The sequence below is a fragment of the Hyperolius riggenbachi genome, chromosome 1, assembly GCF_040937935.1.
Source record: "Hyperolius riggenbachi isolate aHypRig1 chromosome 1, aHypRig1.pri, whole genome shotgun sequence".
Lineage (NCBI taxonomy): Eukaryota > Metazoa > Chordata > Amphibia > Anura > Hyperoliidae > Hyperolius > Hyperolius riggenbachi.
In genome coordinates this window covers 593,688,938-593,716,184 of record NC_090646.1, presented here as the reverse complement: position 1 = coordinate 593,716,184, position 27,247 = coordinate 593,688,938, and the positions used below count along the sequence as shown (strand labels likewise).

At 43.1% G+C, this 27,247-nt stretch overlaps 1 protein-coding gene across 2 annotated transcripts in view; it reads right to left on the bottom strand.

The window, feature by feature from the left end:
- LOC137528033 (granzyme A-like) overlaps nucleotides 1-27,247 on the bottom strand; it is a 65,894-nt gene that overhangs the window by 531 nt on the left and 38,116 nt on the right. For both annotated transcript variants that reach the window (XM_068249257.1, XM_068249256.1), the window contains exons 3-4: nucleotides 22,538-22,679; nucleotides 14,947-15,210 (exon numbers count right to left, since the gene is read on the bottom strand). In XM_068249257.1, the coding sequence (XP_068105358.1) occupies nucleotides 14,947-15,210; nucleotides 22,538-22,679 (406 nt within the window). The remainder of the gene's footprint in view (nucleotides 1-14,946; nucleotides 15,211-22,537; nucleotides 22,680-27,247) is intronic.

Below are 27,247 nucleotides of genomic sequence, written 5' to 3'. Positions count from 1 at the left end.
GTAATTAGTACAGTATAAAGTAAAAGGCTCCTATATTAAAAATACAATAGCCAACATACAGTACATAATTTTTAAATTATAAACTAAGGCTAGGCTCACAGTGCTCAGTTGCATTGCATAATAAGTCTGCATGTGAAATCACTACCCTTACTATTCTATGGGCCTGTTCACATATCTGTGTTGTGAGTGATCCCGTTACTCTAAAGCTTCGTACACACATACAACAAATATCGTTAGTTGTGAACAACGAACAATCTTTTAATTGACGAAAGAACGACCTAGCTTTTAAAGGTGTGTAACAATCTGATCGTTCGTTAACGAACGATCTGTTCCGCCCGCACGTAACGAACGGTTCAAAACGTACGTTACACTGTAAAACTAACGTTACGCATATGACATAACTAAATTTCTATTTCATACTGTCGGTATGTAATAGAGCATCTAGATAATATAGTGTTGACAAAACATAAAAAAAATACACTTTGTCCTGTTAAAATAAAAATTATGGTATAATCATGTAGTACACAACACGTCACTGGGCACAATCATAGAACAAACGTTACATCGCGAGGGGAAAATTTAATGTGCTGTGACTATAAAACGAAGTGCGCATGTCTTGCCTACTACGAACGACCGTTTCTTAAAGAGACTCCGTAACAAAAATTGCATCCTGTTTTTTATCATCCTACAAGTTCCAAAAGCTCTTCTAATGTGTTCTGGCTTACTGCAGCACTTTCTGCTATCACAGTCTCTGTAATAAATCAATGTATCTTTCCCCTGTCCGACTTGTCGGCTTGTGTCTGGAAGGCTGCCAAGTTCTTCAGTGTTGTGGTTCTGCTATGAATTCCCCTTTTCAGGACCCTCTCTGCACACTGCCTGTGTGATATTTAAATTAGTGCAGCTTCTCTCTGCTCTCTTATCTTTTACAAGCTGGATAAATCGTCCTCTGAGCTGGCTGGGCTTTCACATACTGAGGAAATTCAGACAAGGGCAAAGCTGTTTGCAGGAAGAAAAGAGCAGCCTGAAACTTCAGTGCATGAGAACAGGGGGAAAGAAACACACAAATGATCTCATGAGATTCAAAAGGAAGGCTGTATACTTGTGTATGGATGTATTTTCTATGTGTGGACATACTGTACATCAACCTACTTCCTGTGTTGGTGGCCATTTTGTTTGTTTATAAACAAACTTTTAAAAACGGTTTTTAACCACTTTTAATGCGGCGGGGAGCGGCGAAATTGTGACAGAGGGTAATAGGAGATGTCCCCTAACGCACTGGTATGTTTACTTTTGTGCGATTTTAACAATACAGATTCTCTTTAACGATGCACTACTTTTGCTAACGATCGTCATCTAAAAAAATCCGCCAGGACAGATCTTTCATTTTTAACGATCTAGCTCGTCCATCGGTTGACTTAATGATTGTTGGCTGTTTTTTTTAAACGATCGTCGTTTGAAATGATCGGGGAATGATCGTTTCAAGCGACTATAGTCGCATGTGTGTACGCACCTTAACTTGCTGCATGCAAGCTCTGAATCAATGTCTATCTATGTCCAGTCTCCATTGTAGTTCACACACTGTTTAATACATACGTTACAACACACACCGTGAATGTAGCCTTAAAGGACAACTAAAGTGAGAAGACTGTGGAGGCTGTCATGGTTATTTCCTTTAAAACAATGCTAGTTTCTGCAGCTCTGTTGATCTCTGTGGCTGCAGTAGATGGAATCACACAAGGAACAAGTATGCAGCTAATCTTGTCAGATCTGACAATATTGTCAGAAATACCCGATCTGTTGCATGCTTGTTCAGGGGCTATGGCCGAATGTTTTAGAGGCAGAGGACCATCAGGACTGCCAGGCAACTGGTATTGCTTAAATGGAAATAAATATGGCAGTCTCCATATCACTCTCACTTCAGTTGTCCTTTAACCGACAAAAAGTGGTTTTAAAGCACACCTGAACTGAAAGAGCTATGGGGGCCAACATATTTTTTTTATTTTAAACAATGCAAATTAAGTAGTGATCGTAATCGCCAATAATTCCCATAATTACATTCATAATCATTATTATAAATAGAAATGAAAATTATATTACAATTACGGGTCATAATTACTATTAAATAACATACATACACACATACATACATTTAAAGGAACACTATCAAACTAAGTGTTCTAAAATGACAATGTACAAATAATGTTTAAGTAGCTGTGTAAACATTTTCCTACTTTCTATGTTAAATATCAGAGCCAAAAGCTGTACCATATATACTTGAATGTAAGCCGACCCATGTATAAGCCGAGGTACCCACTTTTCCCTCAAAAACCAGGGCAAAGTGATTGACTTGCACATAAGGCCCCTCCCCAGTATAGCCCATCCACAGTAGACAGATGTCCCGCCAGTACAAGTCAGCGCCCCTCCCCACAACCAGATGTGCCCCAAAGATGATACAGCTGTGTTTCAAGATGCCACTAGATGGCATCATTGATAAGACACACAGTGATTGCCATACAGAAAGAATCCCTGATCACTACAATGCTGACATGTTGCTTGCACACTCTGCTCACAAGCAATGGCACACATGTAGTTTTGAACAGAACACTCTGCACACCATGTTGCAGAGGATGGGGCGCACTGACTCAGCAGGGAGTCAGCTGGCAAGAGCAAGACCACTAGTGCACGATCATTACGCTTCTCTGCCAGTAACAAAACCTGCTCCACCATCCGTTCTGTTCCATTGACTCGCATATGAGGCAAGGGGGTAACTTTCCACTATATTTTTTGTGCTGAAAAATTAGGCTTATATATGGATATATAAGGTAATTCATCGTGTGTAGATTTTAGTTTGGTTGGAATGTCTCATTTGCATAGGTGCATCTCAGCAGTCTGACATGCTAAGAACAGTAACAGTATAATATTTAAGCAGAGTTATATGACATGCCTCTGGTGTCAGGTTTCACACTCTATTACAAATGTTTATGTTGCACATAAGATACATTTCCTCTGCTTTCTGCAGAGAGCTCTCAGAGACAGGCAGCTGCAGTGAGAGCTATCTCTCTCACACAGGGTTAACAGATGTACTGTGTCAGCTAAATTTGTGTATTTGTATATACATGTCCATAACTATAATCTAGTGTGGGAAATGCTTTGGTCATAAATTACGAATTAGCAAAATGATTTAGTGGCTTCTGGTGTATATGTCAATCTTATCAGGGAGTTCATACGTTGATACAGGGCTCATTGCACCCCCACATATATCCAATCCAAAATTACTCTAAATGAATTCAACCTTTTCCTGGATGATTCCAGAATTTATTATTGCATTCCCAACAGCTGTTACATAACAGCAAAAAAAGTGCTTTTTTTTTGCTGCTATGTAACCGCTGTTGAGAATGCAACAATAAATTCTGGAATCATTCATGAAAATGTTGAGTTCTGTTGGAATAATTTTGAATTGATTGGTCTTAATCAATACATACATAAGAGATCTCATACTAATTAGAGGCTCTATTCATGCGCCAAGTATGGAAAATGTTTGGGGATTAAATCAAACCTTTGTATGCATAAGAAATATCACACCGGTGAGAATCTCTATGCATGTTCTGAGTGTGGGAAATGTTTTGCCCAGAAATCAGGCCTTGTCAAACACGAGAGATCACACACTCTTGAGAAGCCCTATAGATGTGCTGAGTGTGGGAAATATTTTGCTTGGAAACCACATCTTGTCAAACCAGAGATACAGTGGGCCTGATTCACAAAGCGGTGCTAACAGTTTGCACGCTGGTGAAAAGCCCTTTATCACGCCTAAACTCAGTTTAGGCATGATAAGTTTAGGTGTGATAAGTCTGGGTGTGATAAGTTTAGGCATGATAAGTTTAGGTGTGATAAGTTTAGGCGTGATAAGTTTAAGCACCAACTGGGTTAGCACTGCAGTGCACAGCTGATCAAAAGTTTTGCGCTAGCAAAGTCTGGTGCACTTCGCATAGAGTTTAATGGCGCTGCTTTGCGTGCGGGACTTTGCACGCAATCTAAACTTATCTAAACTTATCATGCCTAAACTTATCATGCCTAAACTTATCAAGCCTAAACTTATCACACCTAAACTGGCTTTTCATCAGCGTGGTGCAATGGTTATCATGCCTAAAGTCTCTAACTGGGTTAGCACCGCTTTGTGAATCGAGCCCAGTATCTCACATTAGCGAGAAACTCTATTCATGTGCTTAGTGTGGGAATGTTTTACACAGAAAACAGAGCTTGTTTCACATAAGGAGATCCTACACTGGTCAGGAGCCCTATTCATGTGCTGCCTTGGCACACCACCCATACCCGCAACCTTCCGGAGGTAACACATGCCACTGAACGGAAATGGAGGAAAACTTGACTCCAAACCAGGATTTCCTACAGTACAAGCCTAACCTGCTGCATTTCCACATGGCCCTTGCTGATGCGAAGCAGGAATACTTTACCAAGCTCATCAAAGCACAAGCTTCCAACCCCCACCCTCCATTCCCTCTGTTTCTGCCATGGATTTAGCCATCCACTTCACCAACAAAATTGTCTCCATCCATCTGGAAATAGCCAGCCTTTAATCCTCATCTCCCACTCCCTCCCATCTAACTCCTCCTCCACCGTATCCTATCATTGAGGAAGTCACCCACCTACTGTAGACTTCCCATACCACTACTTCACCCCTTGATCCTGTCCTTTCTGACTCAACCCGTCTTCACTTCTTGGATTTGGATTTGGCCCCAGTCCTCACTGCCCTGTTTAACCTCTCCCTATCCACAGGCACCTTCCACTCAAACATCAAGCAGGCAACTGTACTACGCCTGCTTAAGAAATCCTTCCTCGACCCCACACTACCCTCCAACTACAGCCCTATCTCCCTCCTTCCCTTTGCCTCAAAACTCCTGGAGCATCTTGTTCACAAATGCCTTACCCAGTACCTAAATGCCACTCCCTACTTGACCCACTGCAATCTGGATTTTGGCCTGCCCACTCAAGTGAAACAGCTCTCTCCAAAGTGGTGAATGACCTCACCTTAGCTAAAGCTGAAGGCAATTACTCAATGCTCCCCCTCCTTGATCTTTCAGCAGCAGCTTTTGACATAGTGGACCATTCCCTGATCTTCCATTGCATCCAGTCCATGGGCATTCATGACCTCACCCTGGCCTAGATCTCATCCGACCTCTCCAACTGCTCCTTCATGACCTTCTCCAATGGTGAGTCCTCATTCACCCCTAACCCCTTCTTGATTGGAGTCCCCCTAGGCTCAGACCTTGCCCTCCTACTTTTCTCCCTATACACATCCTCTATTGGCTAGGTTATCTCCTCCATGGGTTTTAACTATGATTTGTATGCAGATAACACCCAGATCTACTTCCACACCCCTGACCTATCCACCACTTCCAAGGACAAGGTCTCCTCCTGCCTATCAGCCATCTCCTCCTGGATGTCTACTAGGTTCCTGAAACTAAACCTGGACAAAACAGAAGTTATGATTTTCCCACCTTGACCCTCCCAGATGTAAATGTTACTGTTAACCACACTACCATTCGTCCTACCTCTCAAGCCCTCTGTCTGGGTGTCACCCTAGACTCTGCACTCTCCTTCACCTCCCACATCCAAAACCTCACAAAGTCGTGCAACTTCCACCTCCATAACATCTGCAAGATCCACCCTTTCCTGACCTCTGCCACCACCAAACTTCTCACTCATGCCCTCATAATTTCCTGCTTTGACTACTGCAATGCCCTTCTGTCTGGTCTCCCTATGACCCAAATTGCCCCACTGCAGTCCATCATGAATGTGGCAGCCAGAATTATCCACTCCTCCCATCACTCCACCATGGTGGCTCCCCTCTGTAAATCCCTCCACTGGCTTCCTATCCAGTTCAGAATCAGAATTAAGATACTGTGTCTGGCCTAAAAATCGGTCTACTGAACTTGCCCAAACTACATTTCTGCTCTTACTCAGAGGTACACACCTAGCCGCTCACTCCGCTCCTCCAATGAACTCCACCTGACCGCCCCCACATTAACCAGCCCCATGCACGCCTCCAGGTCTTCTCAAGAGCTGCTCCAACACTATGAAACGACCTACTTCCCCCCATTGGGGTTGCCTCCCCCCCCTTCAACATCTTCAAGAAGGCCCTCAGAAGGCACTTTTCCACTCTGACCTATCCCCCCTTACTGGTGTTCTAAACCAGCAGCTGAACTCTGGTCCCCTACTTTTCGTGTCCCTACCTCTCCCTCTAGATTGTAAGCCTTCGGCAGGGTCCTCCTCTTTGTGTCTCCTACCTGTTCACGCACCTCCATTACCATACACCCATGCTATGGATTTGAGTGAATCCTTGAGTGAACTCGACTTGCCCCATGCTCTCCATGCTCCCAACCAGAGATTGACTGAACAATACCTTGTACTCATACTGTGCTGCGTGATCTGGTTTGCGTGTATTCCTGTATTGTCTTATTGCTGTATGTCACCCCTAAATATAGTCTGTCACCCTAACTAATGTGCAGCGCTGTGGTGTAATATGTTGGTGGCACTTTATAAATACAATAAATATATAAGTCCTGTAACATTACAGTGACAAAGCCTAGTGGGGAGTCGGATGTTTGGGCAGTGTTCAAGCCTGTATGAGACTGTGCAACCTCTATTGCTGACTACTTACATATGAAGTTCTGGTAAATATCACCAGCCTGGGGAAAAGGATGCAACTTCTATCTAAGAGGTGCTATATATACATATACAGTGACAATACATGCACAAACTCTCCCGTGGGCCATCATCAGGAGTGAAATAAACAGGTGCAGTGCTATTTACAATAAATAGCGCTGTTTTTTTTTTACTCCTGCTTGTTAGTGGATGATGTGCCTGGAGATGTGAGCCTCGGCCGCTTACTCTGTCTTTTCATGTTTGTTTTATGTATGTATTTTTTTACAACCCAACCCGGATAACCTTCACCAGCCAACAATTACTGAGCATTCGGAAATTAGCTGAGTATAATCTACCCCTAGATATTTCATCTACTCTTGACCTTCTAGGAATTCTAAACAGCAGAGCTACTGTGCTGAATCACTCAGCAAGGCTTACAAAAAGAGACAAGTGATCCAGGATCCAGACTCGCTTTTGGTGCAGAAGACTGTGTTCTCTCCACTACCGAGAATCATACTCGCTAATGTCAGGTCGATATTCAACAAACTAGATGAGCTTCAACTACTGATCAGGACAGAGAAAGACTTTTATCTATCTGCTGCTCTTTGCGTCACAGAAATCTGGCTGTCTGAGCTTATACCAGATTACTGGATTTACACTCTATAGATCTGACTAGGACCCACTTATTTCTGGCAAAACCAAAGGTGGAAGACTCTATATTAATGACAGGTGATGCACAATGTTAAAGTTATCAAGAGAACATGCTCAGCTGGGCTGGAAACACTCTTCATAAACTTCAGACCCTACCATACACCCTGTGAGTTTTCTTCATTTATTCTGGTTGCTTTGTACATCCCGCCACAAACATGCATGCAGCCTGTGCTTCAAGATGCCGTGGATCAAACCATTGGGGCGGAAAGGGGGCACCCCAATTATTTTTTCATCATACTCTTGGATTTCAAAATGGCTATCCTGACCAGAGAACTTCCTAAATAAAGGCAACACGTCACAAGTGCAACTAGAGAAGTTTGATCACTGTTACACTACTACTTAGGACTCGTATAACTCTATCGGCAGGGCAGCTTTGGGGAACTCCGATCCAGGGCCAGCCTTTAATATGAGCGACCGGAGCAGTCACTCAGGGCGCCAGCTCTCAAGGGCGCATGCGCCCTGTTGCCCCTTGCCGCCCCGCTGTCTCTCCCTGCGTCCTCTCCATCTGTAATTAGAGCAGGACTACAAGAACATGGTCGCCGATGTCCACAAATGTGGACAATCGGCAGCCATTTTCCTGAAGCCCTGCTCCAACTACAGATGGAACGGAGGCGGGGAGAGAAGAGGGACGTCGGCGCTGGAGCTTGGAAGTCAGGTGACTTCACAGTCTCTGCCCGGCCTGCTGCCGCAGAAGGGGGGGGGGGGTTGACTGGGGGCATACTACCTACACTGGGGGCATACTACCTACATTGGGGGCATACCACCTACACTGGGGCATACTACCTACACTGGGGCATACTACCTACACTGGGGCTTACTACCTACACTGGGGGCATACTATCTACACTGGGGCATACTACCTACACTGGGGGCATACTACCTACATTGGGGGCATACCACTTACACTGGTGGCATACTACCTACACTGGGGCATACTACATACACTGAGGACATACTACCTACACTGGGGGCATACTACCTACACTGGGAGAAGCTATTGCTACTACACTGGGAGCAACTATGCTACTACACTGGGGGCAACTATACTTCCTACACTGGGGGTAGCTATGCTACCTATATGGGGCAACTATACTACCTACACTGGGGGTAACTATGCTACCTAGATGGGGCAACTATGCTACTTACACTTGGGGCAACTATACTAGCTACCTATACTGGGGCAACTATACTACCTATGCTTGGCTACCTACACTGAGGGCACCTACACATGAGATCCTATACTGAGGGCACCTATACCTGGCTACCTACCTACCTATACTGAGTCTGAGGGAATTTTTTGGGGAGGGACGCACCACAGCTATAACGAGCATTGCAAATTGTTGGTGCTGTATATGGGCCTGTGTGTGTATGCGCACAAAGAGAATGGGAGGCACCAAAATCTGGTTTTGCTCAGGGTGCAGTGGAACCTAAGGCCGGCCCTGCTCCGATCATGCAGTGATACAGCATGTCCCAACATACAGACTAAGACTAAAAACTGTCATACCTACAGTGACCACAGTTATGAAATGGACTAGTGAAGCAGTGGAAAAACTACAGAGCTGCTTCGATTCAACTACCTTGAATATATTCAAATAATCCACCAGTGACATAAATTAATACACTGATGCTGTGACATCTTATATTACCTTTTGTAAACAGTCCCGCATACCCACCAAAAAGTGCATCAGGCAAAACAATGATAAAGCCTGGTTTACATCACATCTTAGGAAGCGACACCTCAATAAAGAAAGGGTGAATCGTACAGGTGATAAAGTTATTTTGTTTGGGGGAGAAGGGGGGGCAGAAGGGGTTTACACACACACATACAGTGGTGTGAAAAACTATTTGCCCCCTTCCTGATTTCTTATTCTTTTGCATGTTGGTCACACTTAAATGTTTCTGCTCATCAAAAACCGTTAACTAATAGTCAAAGATAACATAATTGAACACAAAATGCAGTTTTAAATGATGGTTTTTATTATTTAGTGAGAAAAAAAAAACTCAAAACCTACATGGCCCTGTGTGAAAAAGAAATTGCCCCCTGAACCTAATAACTGGTTGGGCCACCCTTAGCAGCAATAACTGCAATCAAGTGTTTGCGATAACTTGCAACAAGTCTTTTACAGCGCTCTGGAGGAATTTTGGCCCACTCATCTTTGCAGAATTGTTGTAATTCAGCTTTATTTGAGGGTTTTCTAGCATGAACCGCCTTTTTAAGGTCATGCCACAACATCTCAATAGGATTCAGGTCAGGACTTTGACTAGGCCACTCCAAAGTCTTCATTTTGTTTTTCTTCAGCCATTCAGAGGTGGATTTGCTGGTGTGTTTTGGGTCATTGTCCTGCTGCAGCACCCAAGATCGCTTCAGCTTGAGTTGACGAACAGATGGCCAGACATTCTCCTTCAGGATTTTTTGGTAGACTGTAGAATTCATGGTTCCATCTATCACAGCAAACCTTCCAGGTCCTGAAGCAGCAAAACAACTCCAGACCATCACACTACCACCACCATATTTTACTGTTGGTATGATGTTCTTTTGCTGAAATGCTGTGTTACTTCTACGCCAGATGTAACGTGACACACACCTTCCAAAAAGTTCAACTTTTGTCTCGTCGGTCAACAAGGTATTTTCCCAAAAGTCTTGGCAATCACTGAGATGTTTTTTTTAGCAAAATTGAGACTCGCCTTAATGTTCTTTTTGTTTAAAAGTGGTTTGCGCCTTGGATATCTGCCATGCAGACCGTTTTTGCACAGTCTCTTTCTTATGGTGGAGTCGTGAACACTGACCTTAATTGAGGCAAGTGTGGCCTGCAGTTCTTTAGATGTTGTACTGGGGTCTTTTGTGGCCTCTCGGATGAGTTTTCTCTGTGCTCTTGGGGTAATTTTGGTCGGCTGGCCACTCCTGGGAAGGTTCATCACTGTTCCATGTTTTTGCCATTTGTGGATAATGGCTCTCACTGTGGTTCGCTGGAGTCCCAAAGCTTTAGAAATGGCTTTATAACCTTTACCAGACTGATAGATCCCAATTACAGTACTTTTGTTCTCATTTGTTCCTGAATTACTTTGGATCTTGGCATGATGTCTAGCTTTTGAGGTGCTTTTGGTCTACTTCTCTGTGTCAGATAGCTCCTATTTAAGTGATTTCTTGATTGAAACCGGTGTGGCAGTAATCAGGCCTGGGGGTGACTACAGAAATTGAACTTAGGTGTGATAAACCACAGTTAAGTTATTTTTTTAACAAGGGAGGCAATCACTTTTTCACACAGGGCCATGTAGATTTGGAGTTTTTTTTTCTCACTAAATAATAAAAACCATCATTTAAAACTGCATTTTGTGTTCAATTATGTTATCTTTGACTAATAGTTAACGGTTTTTGATGAGCAGAAACATTTAAGTGTGACAAACATGCAAAAGAATAAGAAATCAGGAAGGGGGCAAATAGTTTTTCACACCACTGTATATATATATATCAGGACTGGACAGAAGGAAAACATAGAGAAATGTGCCCTGTATGTATATAGGGAGTCCAATTCCTCCTCATTTGTCATCACAAGTTGTAATTTGATCTCTCCCCTGTGTCACCTGATAAGCTCATTTGAAAGCACAGGATGTCAACAATGTAGCCATTTGGTTCCAAACTGCTTCTAAGCTAAGTGCTTCAGCCTGCTACCTGCACTGACCCCTGCCTGGATTTTGACTACTCTCTGCTTGCCGCCTGCACCAACCTCTGCCTGGATTGTGTCTACTCTCTGTCTGTCTTCACCGATGTCTGTGTTCACTGATGTCTGCCTGGATTTTGACTGCTCTCTGCCTGCCGCCTGCATTGACCTCTGCCTGGATTTTGACTTTTCTCTGCCTGCCGCCTGCACCAACCTCTGACTGGATTTTGACTACTCTCTGGCTGCCTTATTTGTACAGTTTCACAATTTTTTTCAGTTTATTCATAAATGTAATTAATTTAACAAATACGGTATGTGTTCTAGTCTTTTATTATATGCAGAATGGAATGTCTACCAGGCTTTTATTCTGACATATTTTGGTGAGTTATGATGACTTAAAGAGAAACTCCAACCAAGAATTGAACTTTATCCCAATCAGTAGCTGATACCTCTTTATACATGAGAAATAGAATGCTTTTCACAAACAGACCATCAGGGGGCGCTGTGTGACTGATTTTGTGCTGAAACTCCTCCCACAAGAAGCTCTGAATACCGTGGTACTCTGGGCAAACTGCCACAATGTAACAATGTTCACAGACAGGAAATGGCTGTTTACAGCTGTCTGTAACAGCCAGAACAGCTAGAAACAGCTACATAACCTGCCCACAGTAACAATGTCACCATGTAATACATGTCAGAATGTGAATCTGGAAGAGGAAAGATTTTACAATGAGCAAACACTGACTAAATCACTTATACATAATAATTGTAAAAACGAGGCACTTTTTTTATTACATTATTTTCATGAAGTTCCTCTTTAAAGAGACTCTGTAACCAAATTGTCAGCCTTATTTATTCTATCCTATAAGCTCCTCTACCTGTTCTAATGTGGTCTGGATTACTGCAGCCTTTTCTAGTTGCACTGTCTCTGTAATATAGCTAATATTATTTTCTTTGTCAAGCTTTGTCACCCGGGGAGGAAGGAGCTGCCTCTGCTGTGATAGGTACAAGTTTTACACGCTTCCTGCATGCCCCCTCCAGGGTCTGTGTGTCTTGCTTTGTGTATTCCTCACAGACAGTTTGTGAGGCTGAGGGGGGAAGGGAGCTGTGTGGTGTGTATATATATATATATATATATATATATATATATATATATATATATATACATACATACATACACACGGACAGATAAAGTACAGAAGCGGAAGACTGATTCGGTATCCAGGTCAGGGATGGTCGTAGTCAGCCAACTTCGCTATGCTGGAACTACGCATAGTTTTACGCAATTATGCTTCGCCAAACTACGGCTTCGAAATCAAATAATCGCTTCGTATGCATTTTGTAGAATACGCGTTAAAATACGCAATTACGTGTAGTGCGAAGTGTAGTGTATGTGGATGCTTATGCCTGTATTCAGAAAATTTTACGCATTAATTCCTCCTTAGCTGCTTATCCCGGGAACTCTTCTATGCGTACATTCCCCTTTTCAATGCGTAAATTTGTAAGCATACAATTGTACGTGGAAAAATAGACGCGATTAATGCATACGTAGTTCACTACGCAATACACATGTTAACTACGCATAGTAAACATAAGCTACGCATAGTGGTACTTCGCTACGCGTAAATTCGTAAGCGTAGTTCTGCAACGTCACCTACGAACTATGATGCGTAGATGCAAACTACGATGCGTAAATTCGCACTGGCGTAGTTTCTGCTCATCCCTGATCCAGGTACAGGCAAAGTTGGCAACAGATAATCAGATGGGCGGAAGTACCAAATCAGAGAACAGGAGAGTAGTCAGGAAAGCCAAATGTCATAACAGGTTACAATAATGTATCACAGTCCTAGTCTTAGGTGTGAGGTCCTTGGTCTCAACACCTGGGATCTAGTCTAACAGATAAGCAGTAACAATGTAGAATCTCCTAGTCTTAGGTGTGAGGTCCTTGCAGGGCTGGTTTAAGCAACAATGGGGCCCCAGGAAAAAATAAACCTGCCCCCCCCCCTCCCCAACAGATACCCCGGAACAAAAATCGGCATTAAGGGACCTTTTTTTGCAGCTGGTATAGTCAGGGTGTGAAGCCCCAATCGGTCGGAGCTCCACATTCTGGCTACCCCAGCCTGCATAGGGGACAAGGGGTTAAAAAGTTTCAGGAGGGGGGACCCCACATAATTTTTTTTTAAAAAATTCCCACACTGTAAACATAAAAAAAATTGGGAAAATAGGAAAAAATGCAAGGGATCTTCATACAGCCATATTGCGACTGTATAGCGATCCCTGGCCAAAGCGCTGTGGCTGCGTATGTATCCCCTGGAAACCCCGTCAGGAAATGTATTGCTCTTTCTTTTGATGCATGTAAAATTACACTACTGTTAGGTTTGCTACTGAAGGTGACATTTACGGCATTTAAAAGTATACTTTTTTCCTTTGAAACTTTAAAATTGATTTTCTCAAAAACTATAAGGTCTTTTTGAAAAATAGTTTTTTCCTCTTAGTCCCAATGATCGCCTTAACATGTCCTGAAAATTTAGGGTTTCTAGCATTTAAGGTGGATTTGCTATTAACCATTAAAGTCGGCAGGTTTTTAAATGTGTATTTTTTTTCCTTTGAAACTTTAAAATCGATTTTCTCAAAAACTATAAGGTCGATTTGAAAAAAAAAATTCCTCTTGTAGCCACTGGGGGCCCTGGGGCAGTTGCCTCCTTTGCCTCTATGATAGCGCCGGCCCTGGGTCCTTGGTCTCAACACTTGGGAACTAGTCTAACACATAAACAGTAGCAAGCAATAGTACTTTAAAGCTATCAATAGAATCTGACTCAGTGTGAATTCCCAACTCCGGCTGGTTCTAACACACTGTGGGTTCTGACTCAGGTCTGAGCGCTCACACGTTAATGTTTGCAACAGCAGTCCTATATATACTAAAAGCGCTCCACAGCGCCGCCCCAGTCACTCAGCCAATCCGGAGCATAGCTGGAGTCAGCTGATCGGCATGATCAGCTGACTCCCCTTCTAGCAGCATAAAGGTCCTGTCGCCTGGCGCGCGTAGCTCTCCATCTGTGTGCATTAGAAGGACCAGGCAAAGCAGCATCACGCTGCTGCACGGCAGCAGCCGCCGGCTGGGACGCGGAGATAGCCGCCATGCCGCTTGCCCATGCGGCGGCATCTCCGCTATTCATTACAGTATATTTTTATTGTGCAAACCGGACAGTACAGATTCTCTTTAAGAATTGGAGGTCTAAAATTCTTGAAAAAATGTATTACTTTTAACTCATAATTCCAGACAGAAATAGACTGCCAGCAGGGAGCTTAACCGCTAAATTAGAAGGCCGTTTACTGTAATGTAAAATGCAGAAAAGCCCCATTAACCAATATGCAGTAATTTTAAGCCAATCAGAATATTTAAAATGAATAAGCCAATCAGAGAATGCGAAAATTTCCACCTAAATCCGCTTTTTCTGATTGGCTTATTAATTCTGAGTCTTCTGATTGTCATAAAGTGACCTCATATTGGTAATGCAGATTTTCTGCCGAATTAAGCAGTTAATAGCACAGCCCACGAAGATGCTAGAAACACCAAATTTGCCAAATTTGCAGATTTGCGAGGTATGTTAAGAAAAAAAATGGGAACAAAAGGGAAAGAAAAACATTTTCAAAAAGACCTTGCAGTCTTTGAGAAAATTGATGTTAAAGTTGGCAGAAATTTCTGTGGAAATGTTCAGCAAAAAAATCTGCATCGGAATGCTAAAATCAGTAGCGGAAAGCGGAAGTGGTATTGGTAATCGGTAGTGGTTGAAAGCGGATTTTTTTTTGCAGAAGTTATTACGAGCTGTAATTATGAGATTGTAATAAGCATCCCTGGTGGTTCAAATCTAGTTATAGGAATCTTCTCAAATAAACAGAAGTATTATATACTCACATTGCAGGTAGTTTTTCCTCCTATGGCATCCAGAGTGCACATCATATTTTTGGTGATTTCATGAGATCCCCACATGTCAGCACATGCCTCTCTACTTATAGCAGGCAGGCTGACTTCCAATAGCTTGTCTGACCCGCTGTTTGGCGCATTCCTGGTTCTGCCCCATCCTGCTGATTCACAAATGGTCCCAGGTTCCACATCACTGAATGTTGTTGGCAAATTCAGAGGTTTCACAGCACAGTTTAACGTTGCTTTACCAGAGAACTGAAAGAAGAAGTTTTGTAAAGACCTGGCTCAGGCAACAAGTCAAATCGCTCTAATAACTCTGAATCTATCCATTTTAAACATCACAGTTATAGAAAAATCTGAGAACTTGCTCAAGTCCCAAAGTATACATTCTATTTTGGAATTATAGTAGTGCCTGTGCTGCACTAGCCTGGAGCTATATTTAATGAAAACATATTTGTTATATTCAAACATTGCTGTTATTTTGGAAGTCAATTCAATGTAATGTATTAGTGTGCTAAAGCTCATGTCTAGGTTTGAGCAAGTTTGCCTTCTCATCCTACCCTCAAACAAACTTAAAGCTTATCCTTACAATCCCCCTTTTATTTGAAAGGTGTGCGTGTGTGTGTGTGTGTGTGTGTGTGTGTGGGGGGGGGGGGGGGGGGTATTGCAGTGGCATAGCCTCATATGAGTGTCACAATCCATCCTGTTGACTCTGATTGGAAGGGAGACATGGCTGGAACTAAAGATTTCTTACCAGTATAGTGAAAGATAGGGGTAAGGGGTTGTGATGTGGTCCATTGGCACTGTGGTAATGTGACAGTGAAATTCTTGAGATTCTTGGGAAAAAAATGCAGAAGCTCTTGAGGTACAGGGGTTGTACAGTGTAGCAGACAGTGGTGCTTGGAAACAACCCGATTACGAATTTGAGTGGTTTTGAATACGGCTTCACCTACTTCTGATTTGATCATAATCAAAATTATGAATAGGAGTTCCAATTCGAATGCGGTTACAAATCGGAATTACACATTATTTCCGTAACAATAAGTCTGAATCCATAATTCATTTAGTGGTTAATAGCAAAGCCCCTGTATGTGCTAGAAACAGAACATCCAAATGTGCAGGGCATGTTAAGAAGAATAGTGGAAAGAAGAGGAAAAAAAAACTAAAAACACCTTATAGGTTTTGAGAAAATCCATTTTAAATTACTCATTCTGTGTGTGCAAAATGTTTTAGCCGACTTTAGCAGTCAATGCTAGAAACACCAAATTTGCATGGTATGTTAACGTGGCAGTGGGAGCAAGAGGGAAAAAATGTTTTCAAAAAGACTTAATCGTTTTTTTTTTTAAATGACGTTAAAGTTAGAAGGAAAAATTAGCAAAGTCACAGCGCTAAAATGACAGGTAATGTATTCACATATATATATATATATACATTTTTTTTATATGTTCAGTGTGTGGAAAATGTAAAAAAAATGATGTGGGGTCCTCCCTCCTGAGCCTCTTTAACCCCTTGTCCACCATGCAGGCTGGGATAGCCAGAATGCGGAGCCCAGATGTGTGAGGCTTCGCGCCCTAAGCTTTACCCGTCTGCATGGCTCATGGTATGGGGGGCTCCAGGAAAGAGGGACGGCCAAGCCTTCCCCTCTCCCCTGGATCCCATGTCAAATTAATGGACAAGGGGCTCTTCCCCACCTCCGGTTCCACAGGAGGAGGTGGGGGCCGACAACACCATGGAGGGGGGGGGGTTATGGTGGTGTCTGGGAGTCCCCTTTAAGGAGGAGACCCCCAAATGTAATCCCCCCTCCTTGGAGAAATGGGTATAAGGGTACATAGTACCCCTTACCCATTTTCACAAAGGGGTAAATGACATAAAAACACAACAATGTGTAAGTCATTTAATACTCTTAATTAAAGTGAACCTCCAGACTAAAAATCTACTCAGCAGCACTGAAAAGGGTTGGTGTTTCTTTAACAGTTTCACAGCATCAGAACTTTGTTTTTCTTACCCAAGTCTCATTTTTACCTGCACAGAAAAAAACTGCTCGGGCATTTTCCCATGATGCTGTGCAAAGCATGATGGGATTTCTGATGTTGTTGTTCTCCTTCTGCTGTTTTGACACAAATTTTTTTTTTTTTTAATTTGAATTTGAAATTTGAAGCATATTGCGCGCAGCTGAAAGGGGTGATCACGACACAGGACAGTTGAAACTGTGTCTCATGCTCCCTGTCACCTCCTTTCAACCAAAAAAATGGCTGTCCCCACGAAAAAGATGGTTGCCCCATGAAATCACAAACATTCGCCTGTTATTTTAAAACAGGATGGGTAAGAGACTATATTACCTACAGTATCTATTTTAATTAACATAACTAATGTAACTTAATAACAGTATGTTTGTTTAGGCTGAAGCTCTCCTTTAACCATAAATACTTACCTGTACCTTTAAAAAAATGACCACATGCCAATATCCTTGGAAATGGTCCCATGCCAATATCCTATAATCTTGCGAGCTTGGTAAACTTGATTGAAGATCTCCGCATACCCACGTCACACACCACTGCCCCTCGTGCAGCTCTAGCTTTACTAAGTATAACTAGAGCTAAAGCATCTTTAAGTTTTGGCTCCAAGGCTCCCCAATGAGGATCCTCCTGATCTTCTCCTGTCTCCCAGATTTCACCATGAATTCCCCCCATGGCGTCATCGACCCCCACCTCCTCCTGAGGCAAAGGAGGTGAGGAAGAGCCCCTTGTCCATGGATTGGACAAGGGCTCTGGGAAGAGGGAAGGCTTGGCTGCCCCTCTCCACGAGAACTCCCCCCATACTCCGGACCATGCGGGCTGGTATAGCTCAGGGTGTGAAGCCCCACGTGTCCGGGGCTCCACATTCTGACTATCCCAGCCTGCATGGGGGACAAGAGGTTAAAGAGGCTCAGGAGGGGGACCCCACATCATTTTTTTTAAATTTACCACATTCTGAACATATAAAAAATACATTTATATACATGTTGATACATTATTTATCATTTTACCGCATTTAAATTGCAACTTTTTTACTCTAATTTTAATAAATCATCTTGCTGCTTTTTTTCTAACTTTAACATCGATTTTCTCAAAAACTATGAGGTCTTTTTGATTTTTTTTCTTCTTGTTCCCACTGTTCTTCTTAACATACCCTGCAAATTTGAAGTTTCTAGCACTTACGGGGGCTGTGCGATTAACCTCTAAAGTCAGCGGCCGCTGAAACATTTCCCACACTCAGAACAAGAAATTTAAAATGTTCTCAAAAACTATAAGGTCTTTTTGAAAAAAAAAATCCTCTTGTTCCCACTGTCCCCTTTGAACATACCCTGCAAATTTGGAGCTTCTAGCACATACGGGGGCTTTGCTATTAACCACTAATAATAGCACTCATAATTCCGACTCATAAGCCAGAGTTATGCGTCTTATGCTGCAGCTGATCATGGATGCCGATTCCGTAATTGCTCAAATCGGCCTGTAATTACAGGTTACCCGTAATTACGAAGTTGTAAGTGATGAGCACCACTGCTGGCAGCACCAATTGAAGCCAAAGGGGCCTTGGATGTGATTCTGCCCTATGGACTGTCTGGATGAATGTTAAGGTCATGTGACTTGAAAGATAAAGACATTTGTAGGAGAGAATATGGTGGATTTGGGTCACAAATTTACTGACAGTCCGGAGTGAAGGTAGGTGGAAAGAAGGTATAAGTAAGCTTCCACAACTGCAGAGCATGCAGTGGAGTAAAAGGTGTTAACTTAACTGTTCATTGGTGTGTCTCTGTCATAATGGCTACCCACAGTGTCAGTGTTCCTGTGACTTGCTGGCATGTAGCAATGTTCCATGAGAGACAGGAGTAGATATACTGGAAGAGGAGGGATTGTGATGGCAGGACAGGTAAGACAACCTTTTGCTTACTGCTGAATATTTTTTTGGGTGTGGGGGAGGTGGCAGCAACCTAATTGTGATGTAAGGGTTGAGAGCTGTCAGTAGGAAACCCTATTCTGATAAAGCGTAGTGGGGCTACAGGCAATATAATATTAATGGGGAGGAGGGTATCAACTGGAATCTTAAAACTGCCACGTTTAGAATCGCTCTCTCTTCTGCAAAACAATCATACTTTTCCTCCCTCATATCTTCCCACTCGCACAATCCAAAGTGCCTGTTCAGCACTTTCAACTCCCTTCTCTGTCCTCCCCCTCCTCCTCCTTCTTCATGCTTATAAGCTGAAGAATTTGCAACATACTTTACAGATAAAATTGCCAAAATCCGTAGTGTGTTTTCCATGCAGACATTAAACTCCATCTCCACTCCTCTTGATGATTGCTCTCTTTCCAGTTTCTCTCCACTCTCCGAACATTCTCTCCCCTCTCTTCTCCAAATCCCATCTAACCACCTGTTCTTTGGATTCTATCCCATCACATCTCATTCCACAGCTATCCACATCCCTCATCCTTGCCCTAACATTGCTGTTTAACCTATTCCTCTCAAGAAGGCTGTTGTAACACCACTACTTTAAAAACATTCTCTAGACCCCACCGAAGTTGCCAACTACCGCCCAGTGTCACTTCTCCCATTTGCATCTAAATTACTTAAACGCCACATTCATGCTGAGCTAATTCAGTATTTATCTGCAAATTTTTTGCTTGATCAGATCCAGTCTGGCTTCCGGGCAAACCACTCCACAGAAACAGCCCTCATCAAAGTAGCCAATGATCTCCTCACAGCTAAATCCAAAGGCTATTATTCCATACTAATCCTTTTAGATCCGTCATCAGCATTTGACACTGTTGACCACACTCTGCTCCTACAGATCCTTTCATCTAGAGGAATAAAGGACCTCGCTCTCTCCTGGATATCTTCCTACCTCTCTGGATGGTCTTTCACTGTTTCTTATTCAGATCAGGCCTCGTCTTCACATCCTCTGTCTGTAGGGGTACCTCAAGGCTCTGTTCTCGGTCCCCTCCTCTTTTCCATCTACTTGCGCGGCCTTGGTAACTTAACTCATTTGGTTTTCAATACCACCTATATGCAGATGATGCACAACTGTATCTCTCGGCCCCAGACCTTAACTCCCTCCTCATACGGGTTCCCGACTGCCTGTCCGCTATTTCCTCTTTCATGTCCTCACGCTTCATAAAACTTAATATGATTAAAACAGAACTAATAGTCTTGTCCACCTCTTTGCCTGATATTACAATAAATGTTAATAACACGTCTATAAGTTCAGTTCCCAAAGCACGGTGCTTAGGGGTAATATTTGATTCTTCTCTCTCATTTATTCCTCACATTAACTCCCTAACCAGCTCCTGTCATCTCCAACTCAAAAACATAGCACATATCCGACCTTGTCTCTCTCATGACACAACCAAAATGTTAGTACATGCTCTTGTTATATCTCATTTGGACTATTGCAATATATTTATTGGCGGACTTCCAACTAACCGACTAGCACCACTCAATTCTGTACTGAACTCTGCTGCTCGACTCATTCATCTCACCCTTTTACTTTTCCTCTGCTGCTCCTCTTTGTCAAGCTCTTCACTGGCTACCAATTAACCAGAGGATCCAGTTCAAACTCTTAACCCTAACCTAAAAAGCTCTCCACAGTCTCTCTCCCCTGTACATCTCCTCACTAGTCTCCAGATACCAACCCAACCGCAATCTCAGATTTGCACACAAGCTTCTTTTATCCTCTTCTACAATTGCCTCCTCACATTCACGTGTACAAGACTTCTCACGTGCCTCACCCCTCCTCTGGAATGCCCTTCTACAGCACATCCGCCACTCTCCCACCTTTGAAATCTTTAAACGATCCCTCAAAACCCACCTCTTCCGACAAGCATATTCTCTAGCTTAGGCCATGCACCCTTCAACCTCACATGTACATTTACTCCTTACTAAATAACCTAATTATGCACTGCCTGTACATATACTGTATACTTACCCCACCTCTTGTTTCCACCCCATTCCTTTAGATTGTAAGCTTGCAAGGGCAGGGCTCTCACATTTTTGTGTCATGGAATGTTATTAATTTAATTGCTTGCACTCTGGTAGACATTTATACATTTTAGTCATCATGTTAAATTTGCTATTGTAATCACCAGTTCTGTATTTTGTACCAGTGTTCATATTTGATGTATATCATTGTCTGTATCATTATGTATCCCTTGTTTTGTTTTCTTACATTGTACAGCGCCATCATGGAATATGTTGGCGCTTTATAAATAAATAATAATAATAAACATGCATCAGTTCACTATCATGATGAGCCCACTCTCTTCAGTGAATTATACCCTGAGTGCAGACTCTGCAGTTTTCCTGTCAGGGCTGTTAGATGTCAGATGATGCTCCATTCATTGCTATGGAGCATCAGAGGACTTGTGCCAAGAGGAAAAAAAAGAGAGAAGAGGATGCATAATTAATGTGATCTCTTGCCTGGAAAACCTTTAGCTAGCACTAGGCTAGCAAGTGCAAGTGTCCAGCTCCCCCCGCTTGCCTGTGATCCCCCCCGACCCCCCATTAATACATTACCCAGCCAGGATCCAGCGATCGCGCAGCCTTCCCGCACAGCTCCGGGCTCTCTATGGGGAGGATCGGGTTTGCGCATGACGTCATGACGTCGGCGACATCATGACGTCATGTGCGATCCTCCCCATAGTGAAGACCATAGCTGTGCGGGGAGATTGCGCTGATCGCTGGATCCAGGCTGGGTAATGTATAAACGGGGGAGCAGCGGGGATCGGGGGGGTGCCAGACACTTGAGCTAGCTAGCCTAGTGCTAGATAATGGTTTTACAGGCATGAGATCACATTAATTTTACATGGGGGACACACACTGGCAAAATCTCCTGAGCGGCGTAACGCTCAGGAGGTTAATACACACTCTTTTCCCCATGAATGGAAATATTGTGATTCCGTGTCCCTTCTTAGTGACTTCTATACAATATATGCAGTTTCATGTCACATGCCAAGTCATCATGTAAATGTAGAACCAATCAAAATGTTATCATGGGCTAACTGTCAAAAAAATGAGGCATTAGGCTATGCAGGCCCCTCCTCCTCCCATCCCCCAACCGCAAGTGCAGGCAATTAGCAAAAAAACTCCACTTTCACTGAGAAAAATGTCCCTGGCACCTCCCCCTACCATGCAATAGAGCAAGTAGCGGGCACATATGTAATGCAGAACACTCCCTGCTGCCGTTCGCCAATCCCGATCACATGACCCTCATAGGGTTCAGAGACCAAGGGGACCCCATGCTATCATTTGTGCAGTGGTGTCCCTATTAAGTCTAGTTATGCTCCTGCCCAGTTACCATATAATATATTAAAATGTGGAACTAATTTCTAGCAGAGGCTTGTTCTGAAGCACCAGATGAGGCAATAAGCCCTGGGAAAGTTTGCCCTGAAATGTATGTTACTTTAAGGCACATTTTATGATTTCTAATCAGATAAGGATACCTTTCCTCACTCCAAACACAGAGATCCCAGGGCAGCAGCAGTTTCAGGAGAAGTATTGAAGAGTACTTGTGTGGTAAGTGTCTGGCGCTATTTGAGAATAGTGTACTTACCTGTACAAGCTGGACATCATTATCAAATGTTAATTTATTATAGCGAGGATGAGGACGCCACTTTGACACTTGCAACCTCTGTACATATTGATCTTCTTTACTCAGGGAGTGGAGCCCCAATTTGATTGTCGTGGCAGAATTACTAAAAAAAGAAAAGTATTGTAAATTGATGTCTTTAACCAGTTGTCGGAGCAGCGACATTATATCTACGCTTATTGAGACTTCATCTCAGCGTGCATGTCTTTTGACGGTGCCCAAATTACTGACTGAACGCTGCTATAGCCGTAATTTACATTAAGGTGCCTGGTGCCCACAAATTTCCTGCACCATTTAAGCCTGTCTCCAACAAAAGACCCTGTGACCCTTTTTAGAAAATAGATTTTAAAAATTGAAAGAAAATGTTTTTTTTTGTTTTTTTGCTAAAAAAAATTCATTTTGCAGAATTTAAAAAACATTTTTCATTTATATTTGAAACCGCTTGCCGCCTGCGTCACAGGACTGCCTAACGCCGAACGTGTAAGGTCCTTGGGGCGTGGTTTGGGGATTTAACACTGCGGTCCTCAAGTGGTTAAAATCAATCTTCTTGTTTTTTTTGTTTGACTTTTTTTTTTACTTGTTCCCACTATTCCTTTTACCATATGTAGCAGTTTTAGTGACAATAGTAGCATGCATGACAGTTTTGCTATTAACTCCTAAATTCAGCATGTAATTATGCAAAATTACATGAAATTATGCAAAAACATCTGGGAATATGCCTAAAGAAAGGGACTAGATCCCAAAAAGCTTGCATAATTTAACTCTATCAGCAATTAAAAGGTATTACTTTTACAAAATGTTATTTTCTACCTACATGAAATTACACAAAATTACAAATATATTTTGTGTCAAATGTTTAAATCGTTATTACATGTGGCTGCAATTGAGAAATGTAATGCAAAATTTTACGTAATTGTTATTACGATCATCACTACCTATCACTCATTCAAATATCCTTATAACCTCAAAGTTCAAGAAGGATTCAGTTTAACCACTTTGCATTCCTGGGTTTTTACCCCTTAAAGAGAATCTGTACTCTAATATTCTTACAATAAAAAGCATACCAGTCTATTCCTTATTTTATCCTGTGCCCCTCTGTGCTGTTTCTGCCACTCCCTGCTGCAATCCTGGTTTGTAATGAACAGTTTTAGGCAGTGTTAACAAACAAAATACTGGCTTCTAACCACAGTATCGTAACCTGAGAACTAGCTTACTGTGTGACTCATGCAGAGCTTGGAGGGTGTGTGTAAGGCTTCTGCCAATGACAAGCAGTACTGCACATTCCACACATTCCAGCCTCAGCCCGACAGACACGACAGGGGAAAGGAGATAAGATTTATCACAGAGACAGTGCAAGTAGTGTAAGACAGGCCACATTAGAACAGGTAAAGGAACTTATAGGATAGAAGAAATAAGGCTTAACATTTTGTTACAGAGTCTCTTTAAGATTTCAGACAATTTTGGTGTTTCATTTGTTAGACCTAATAGGGTCACACGCGCACCTCATTTTTAATGTGCATACGTTTTAACATAAATGTTCCCTCTTCCCGTTCAATAGTTATAGGCAAATGGGTAAGTCAATGGGAGTTTACTGTGGACCAGTTATTCTTAGAGTGTTAATACAATCATATGTCATTCATGATTGAAACCTTAATTTTTTTTAACATCTTATAAAAAATCAACAGACAACAATACAAAACTGGTATTATACTAAAAAGGAAAAACATTGGGGGCGTGACCAAAATGGTGCCATAACAAGACATGTTGAAGAGAGCTCCACTGCCTGGCCTCATCTTTAACAACCCTAAGCCATTATTCAGGCACTTTTCTGCACTGCTAATTACCTCCCGGCAAGTGATCACAGCACTGTGTACACTCTGAATCAGTTGTACAACCTACTGGTGCCAAGGCCTGTGGATGAAAAGTCATCGACCAGCGACACACAGGTGGCGGGCTCAGCCAACCCAAACATGTCGCAGAGAGATTCTCTCCATACAACAGTCTGGGAATGTCACAGAAAATGTCCAAGATGCAGAAGGACAAAGGAGAGAAAAATAAATCACTGGAGCGGCACACCTCCACCACTGCTCTACAACGAACAAGCAACAGAGCCAAGCTAGGTAATAAAGATACAGAACCTGTGGATGATATCTCAGATGAGTCTGCACAACCACTGAACCCCTTTAAAATAATGGAGGCTATTAAACTATGCAAGACCACACTTATCTGGAAAATGGAGTGCTATTTATTTAATTTAATTTATTTATTTAAGTATTTATATAGCGCCAACATATTACGCAGCGCTGTACAGAGTATATATTGTCTCTTCACTAACTGTCCCTCAGAGGGGCTCACAATCTAGTTCCTATCATAGTTGTATGTCTATGCATGTATCATAGTCTAGGGCCAACTCAGGGGGAAGCCAATGAACTTATCTGTATGTTTTTGGAATGTGGGAGGAAACCAGAGTGCCCAGAGGAAACCCACAACGACACGGGGAGAACATAAAAACTCCTTGCAGATGTTGACCTTGCTGGGATTCGAACCGGGAACCCAGTGTTGCAAGGCAAGTGCGCTAACCACTATGCCACCGTGCTGCCCCGTGCTATGAAGATGGCTTAAGTTTTCTTCAGCAAGATGTTAGCAACCTCCGTGACCGCACCAGCAAAGTGGAGCGCAGAGTATCGGAGATGGAATACACAGTCCACGCATACTCAAAAGTCATACCCAGCAAGGAGAAGCAGCTCAAATACCTGGAAAACTGTGCCATTGATGCAAAAAATAAAATCAGGAGCCACAACCTGAGTCTGCAAGGTCTCCCTGATGGAGCAGAGGGGAGGAATGTGCCTGAGCTTGTTGATTCCTTGCTGAAAAAGCTGCTGCCTGCAGTCACCTTTTCATCATTCTTTGTGATCAATACTTACCTAAGGAGAGGGAAGGCTCTGGATCCTATAGAGCCTTCCCATTCCTCTCATAGTCCACTCGTTCCAGTGCCGTCACCGCCATTCAGTGCTCCCAAAGACAGGCCAGTCCATACTGTGTATGCATGAGCATGCGGCAGAGCACACTAGCACAGGTGCGGTACGGTGCCACACATGTTTGGGAGCACTCAGGCTCGGGACTTCTGAAGCTTCCCGCAGCGGCACAGAGCAGTATTGGACCGATTGGTTGGATACTGCTACCGGGGGTGACAACGATGAAACGAGGGGACCATGAAAAGAGCAGGAAGGTTTTATAGCAGCCAGAGCCTTCACTCTCCATAGATAAGATTCTAGATTCTAGAATATCTGAAGGTATCCTGCAGCTCACAGCACCACCCCCTTTCTTTCCCTGCTATAGTTGACTTTGGATGTAGTAGCTGCGTGTCTAGAGAGAGCATGCGGCAGTTCTGGGGAACTTAACAGAGTCAGGTATGTGCACAGCCCCGTGCCCTGCTGTGTGAATGCTTCACTTTCCCCTTCATTACACTGTTATACTGTTTATATTATTTTTATACAATTATACTGTATTGTGAGTGGCTGAGAGAGACCTTTCAGGAATCCCCTTCCCCCTTGAAAATCCTGGGTTTGCCCCTGATGACAGTAATCAAGCTGAACCAGCCCCACCGCTAAAGATGACAGTGAAGAATGTTGGTATCTAGCATTCTTTGGAGTTTACCACCCATCAGCTAGGACAGGTTAGAGTTGTATTTGTTCAGTTCAGTGGAACTTCTCTGAATGATGTCCTACTCACTGGACCAAATCTAACAAACAGTTTGATTCAAAAAAGAACCTATTGCATTTACAGTTGATATTCAGCAAATGTTTCACTGCTTCTTAGTTAGAAAAGATCACAGTTTGGATCAGACAGAGCCAGGACAAGGTCCTCCAGCACCCAAGGCTGAGACCGCAAAGTAAGCCCCCCATCCCTCCCACCCCAGCTATCCCACACTGATTACTATTAGACTAAGAGGCGCCCCAGGGACACAAACCCCCAACACCTTTAATTTCTAGTTATCTGGCTGGCAGTCACTTCCATGAATCCCCTTTTCTTATTTCTCTCTGCTTCAAACACAATAGGGGAATGATAGCTGAGCGAGTTGTGCTCCCCCTCCTGCACTGCGCCCTGAGGCTAAAGCCTCTCTCACTTCTGCCTCGGCCCGGCCCTGGGATCAGATGTCATATACTTTATTGAGAGAAACTTTTATGCTGATGATGGACTTAAGTCCATATCTACACTAGAGGAAGCAATTGATTTGTTGAAGAGAACTCAGCAGCTTTTGTCTTTAGCTATCTTAAGACTTCACAACAAAGCAGAGGCTTAGCTAGGGCTTTCAGCACCCAGGGACAAAGACAGTTTATGCGTCCCCTACAGTGGATGCAAAAAAGGGGCTGGACCACACATTAGTATATCAGTGTGGTTATGGGGGGAGCCCAATGTGCAGAAAGTTGGCAGTGGCAAGAGGCCGCCCTCAGGTAGAGTGACCAGATTTTTGTAGGCTCAACCTGGGACACAGGGGGAATTGGGGGGGGGGGGGGGCGGCTGCGGCGCTGAGCGCGCCACGTCGAAAAATAGGGGGTGCGTTGGTGTCTGCAGCGCGCGTGAAAAATGGGCGTGGTCATGACATTCTATGGGCGGAGCTAACAGAATGATGCAACAGCGAGGCATAAGAAAGCAGTGTTTACGCCATGATGT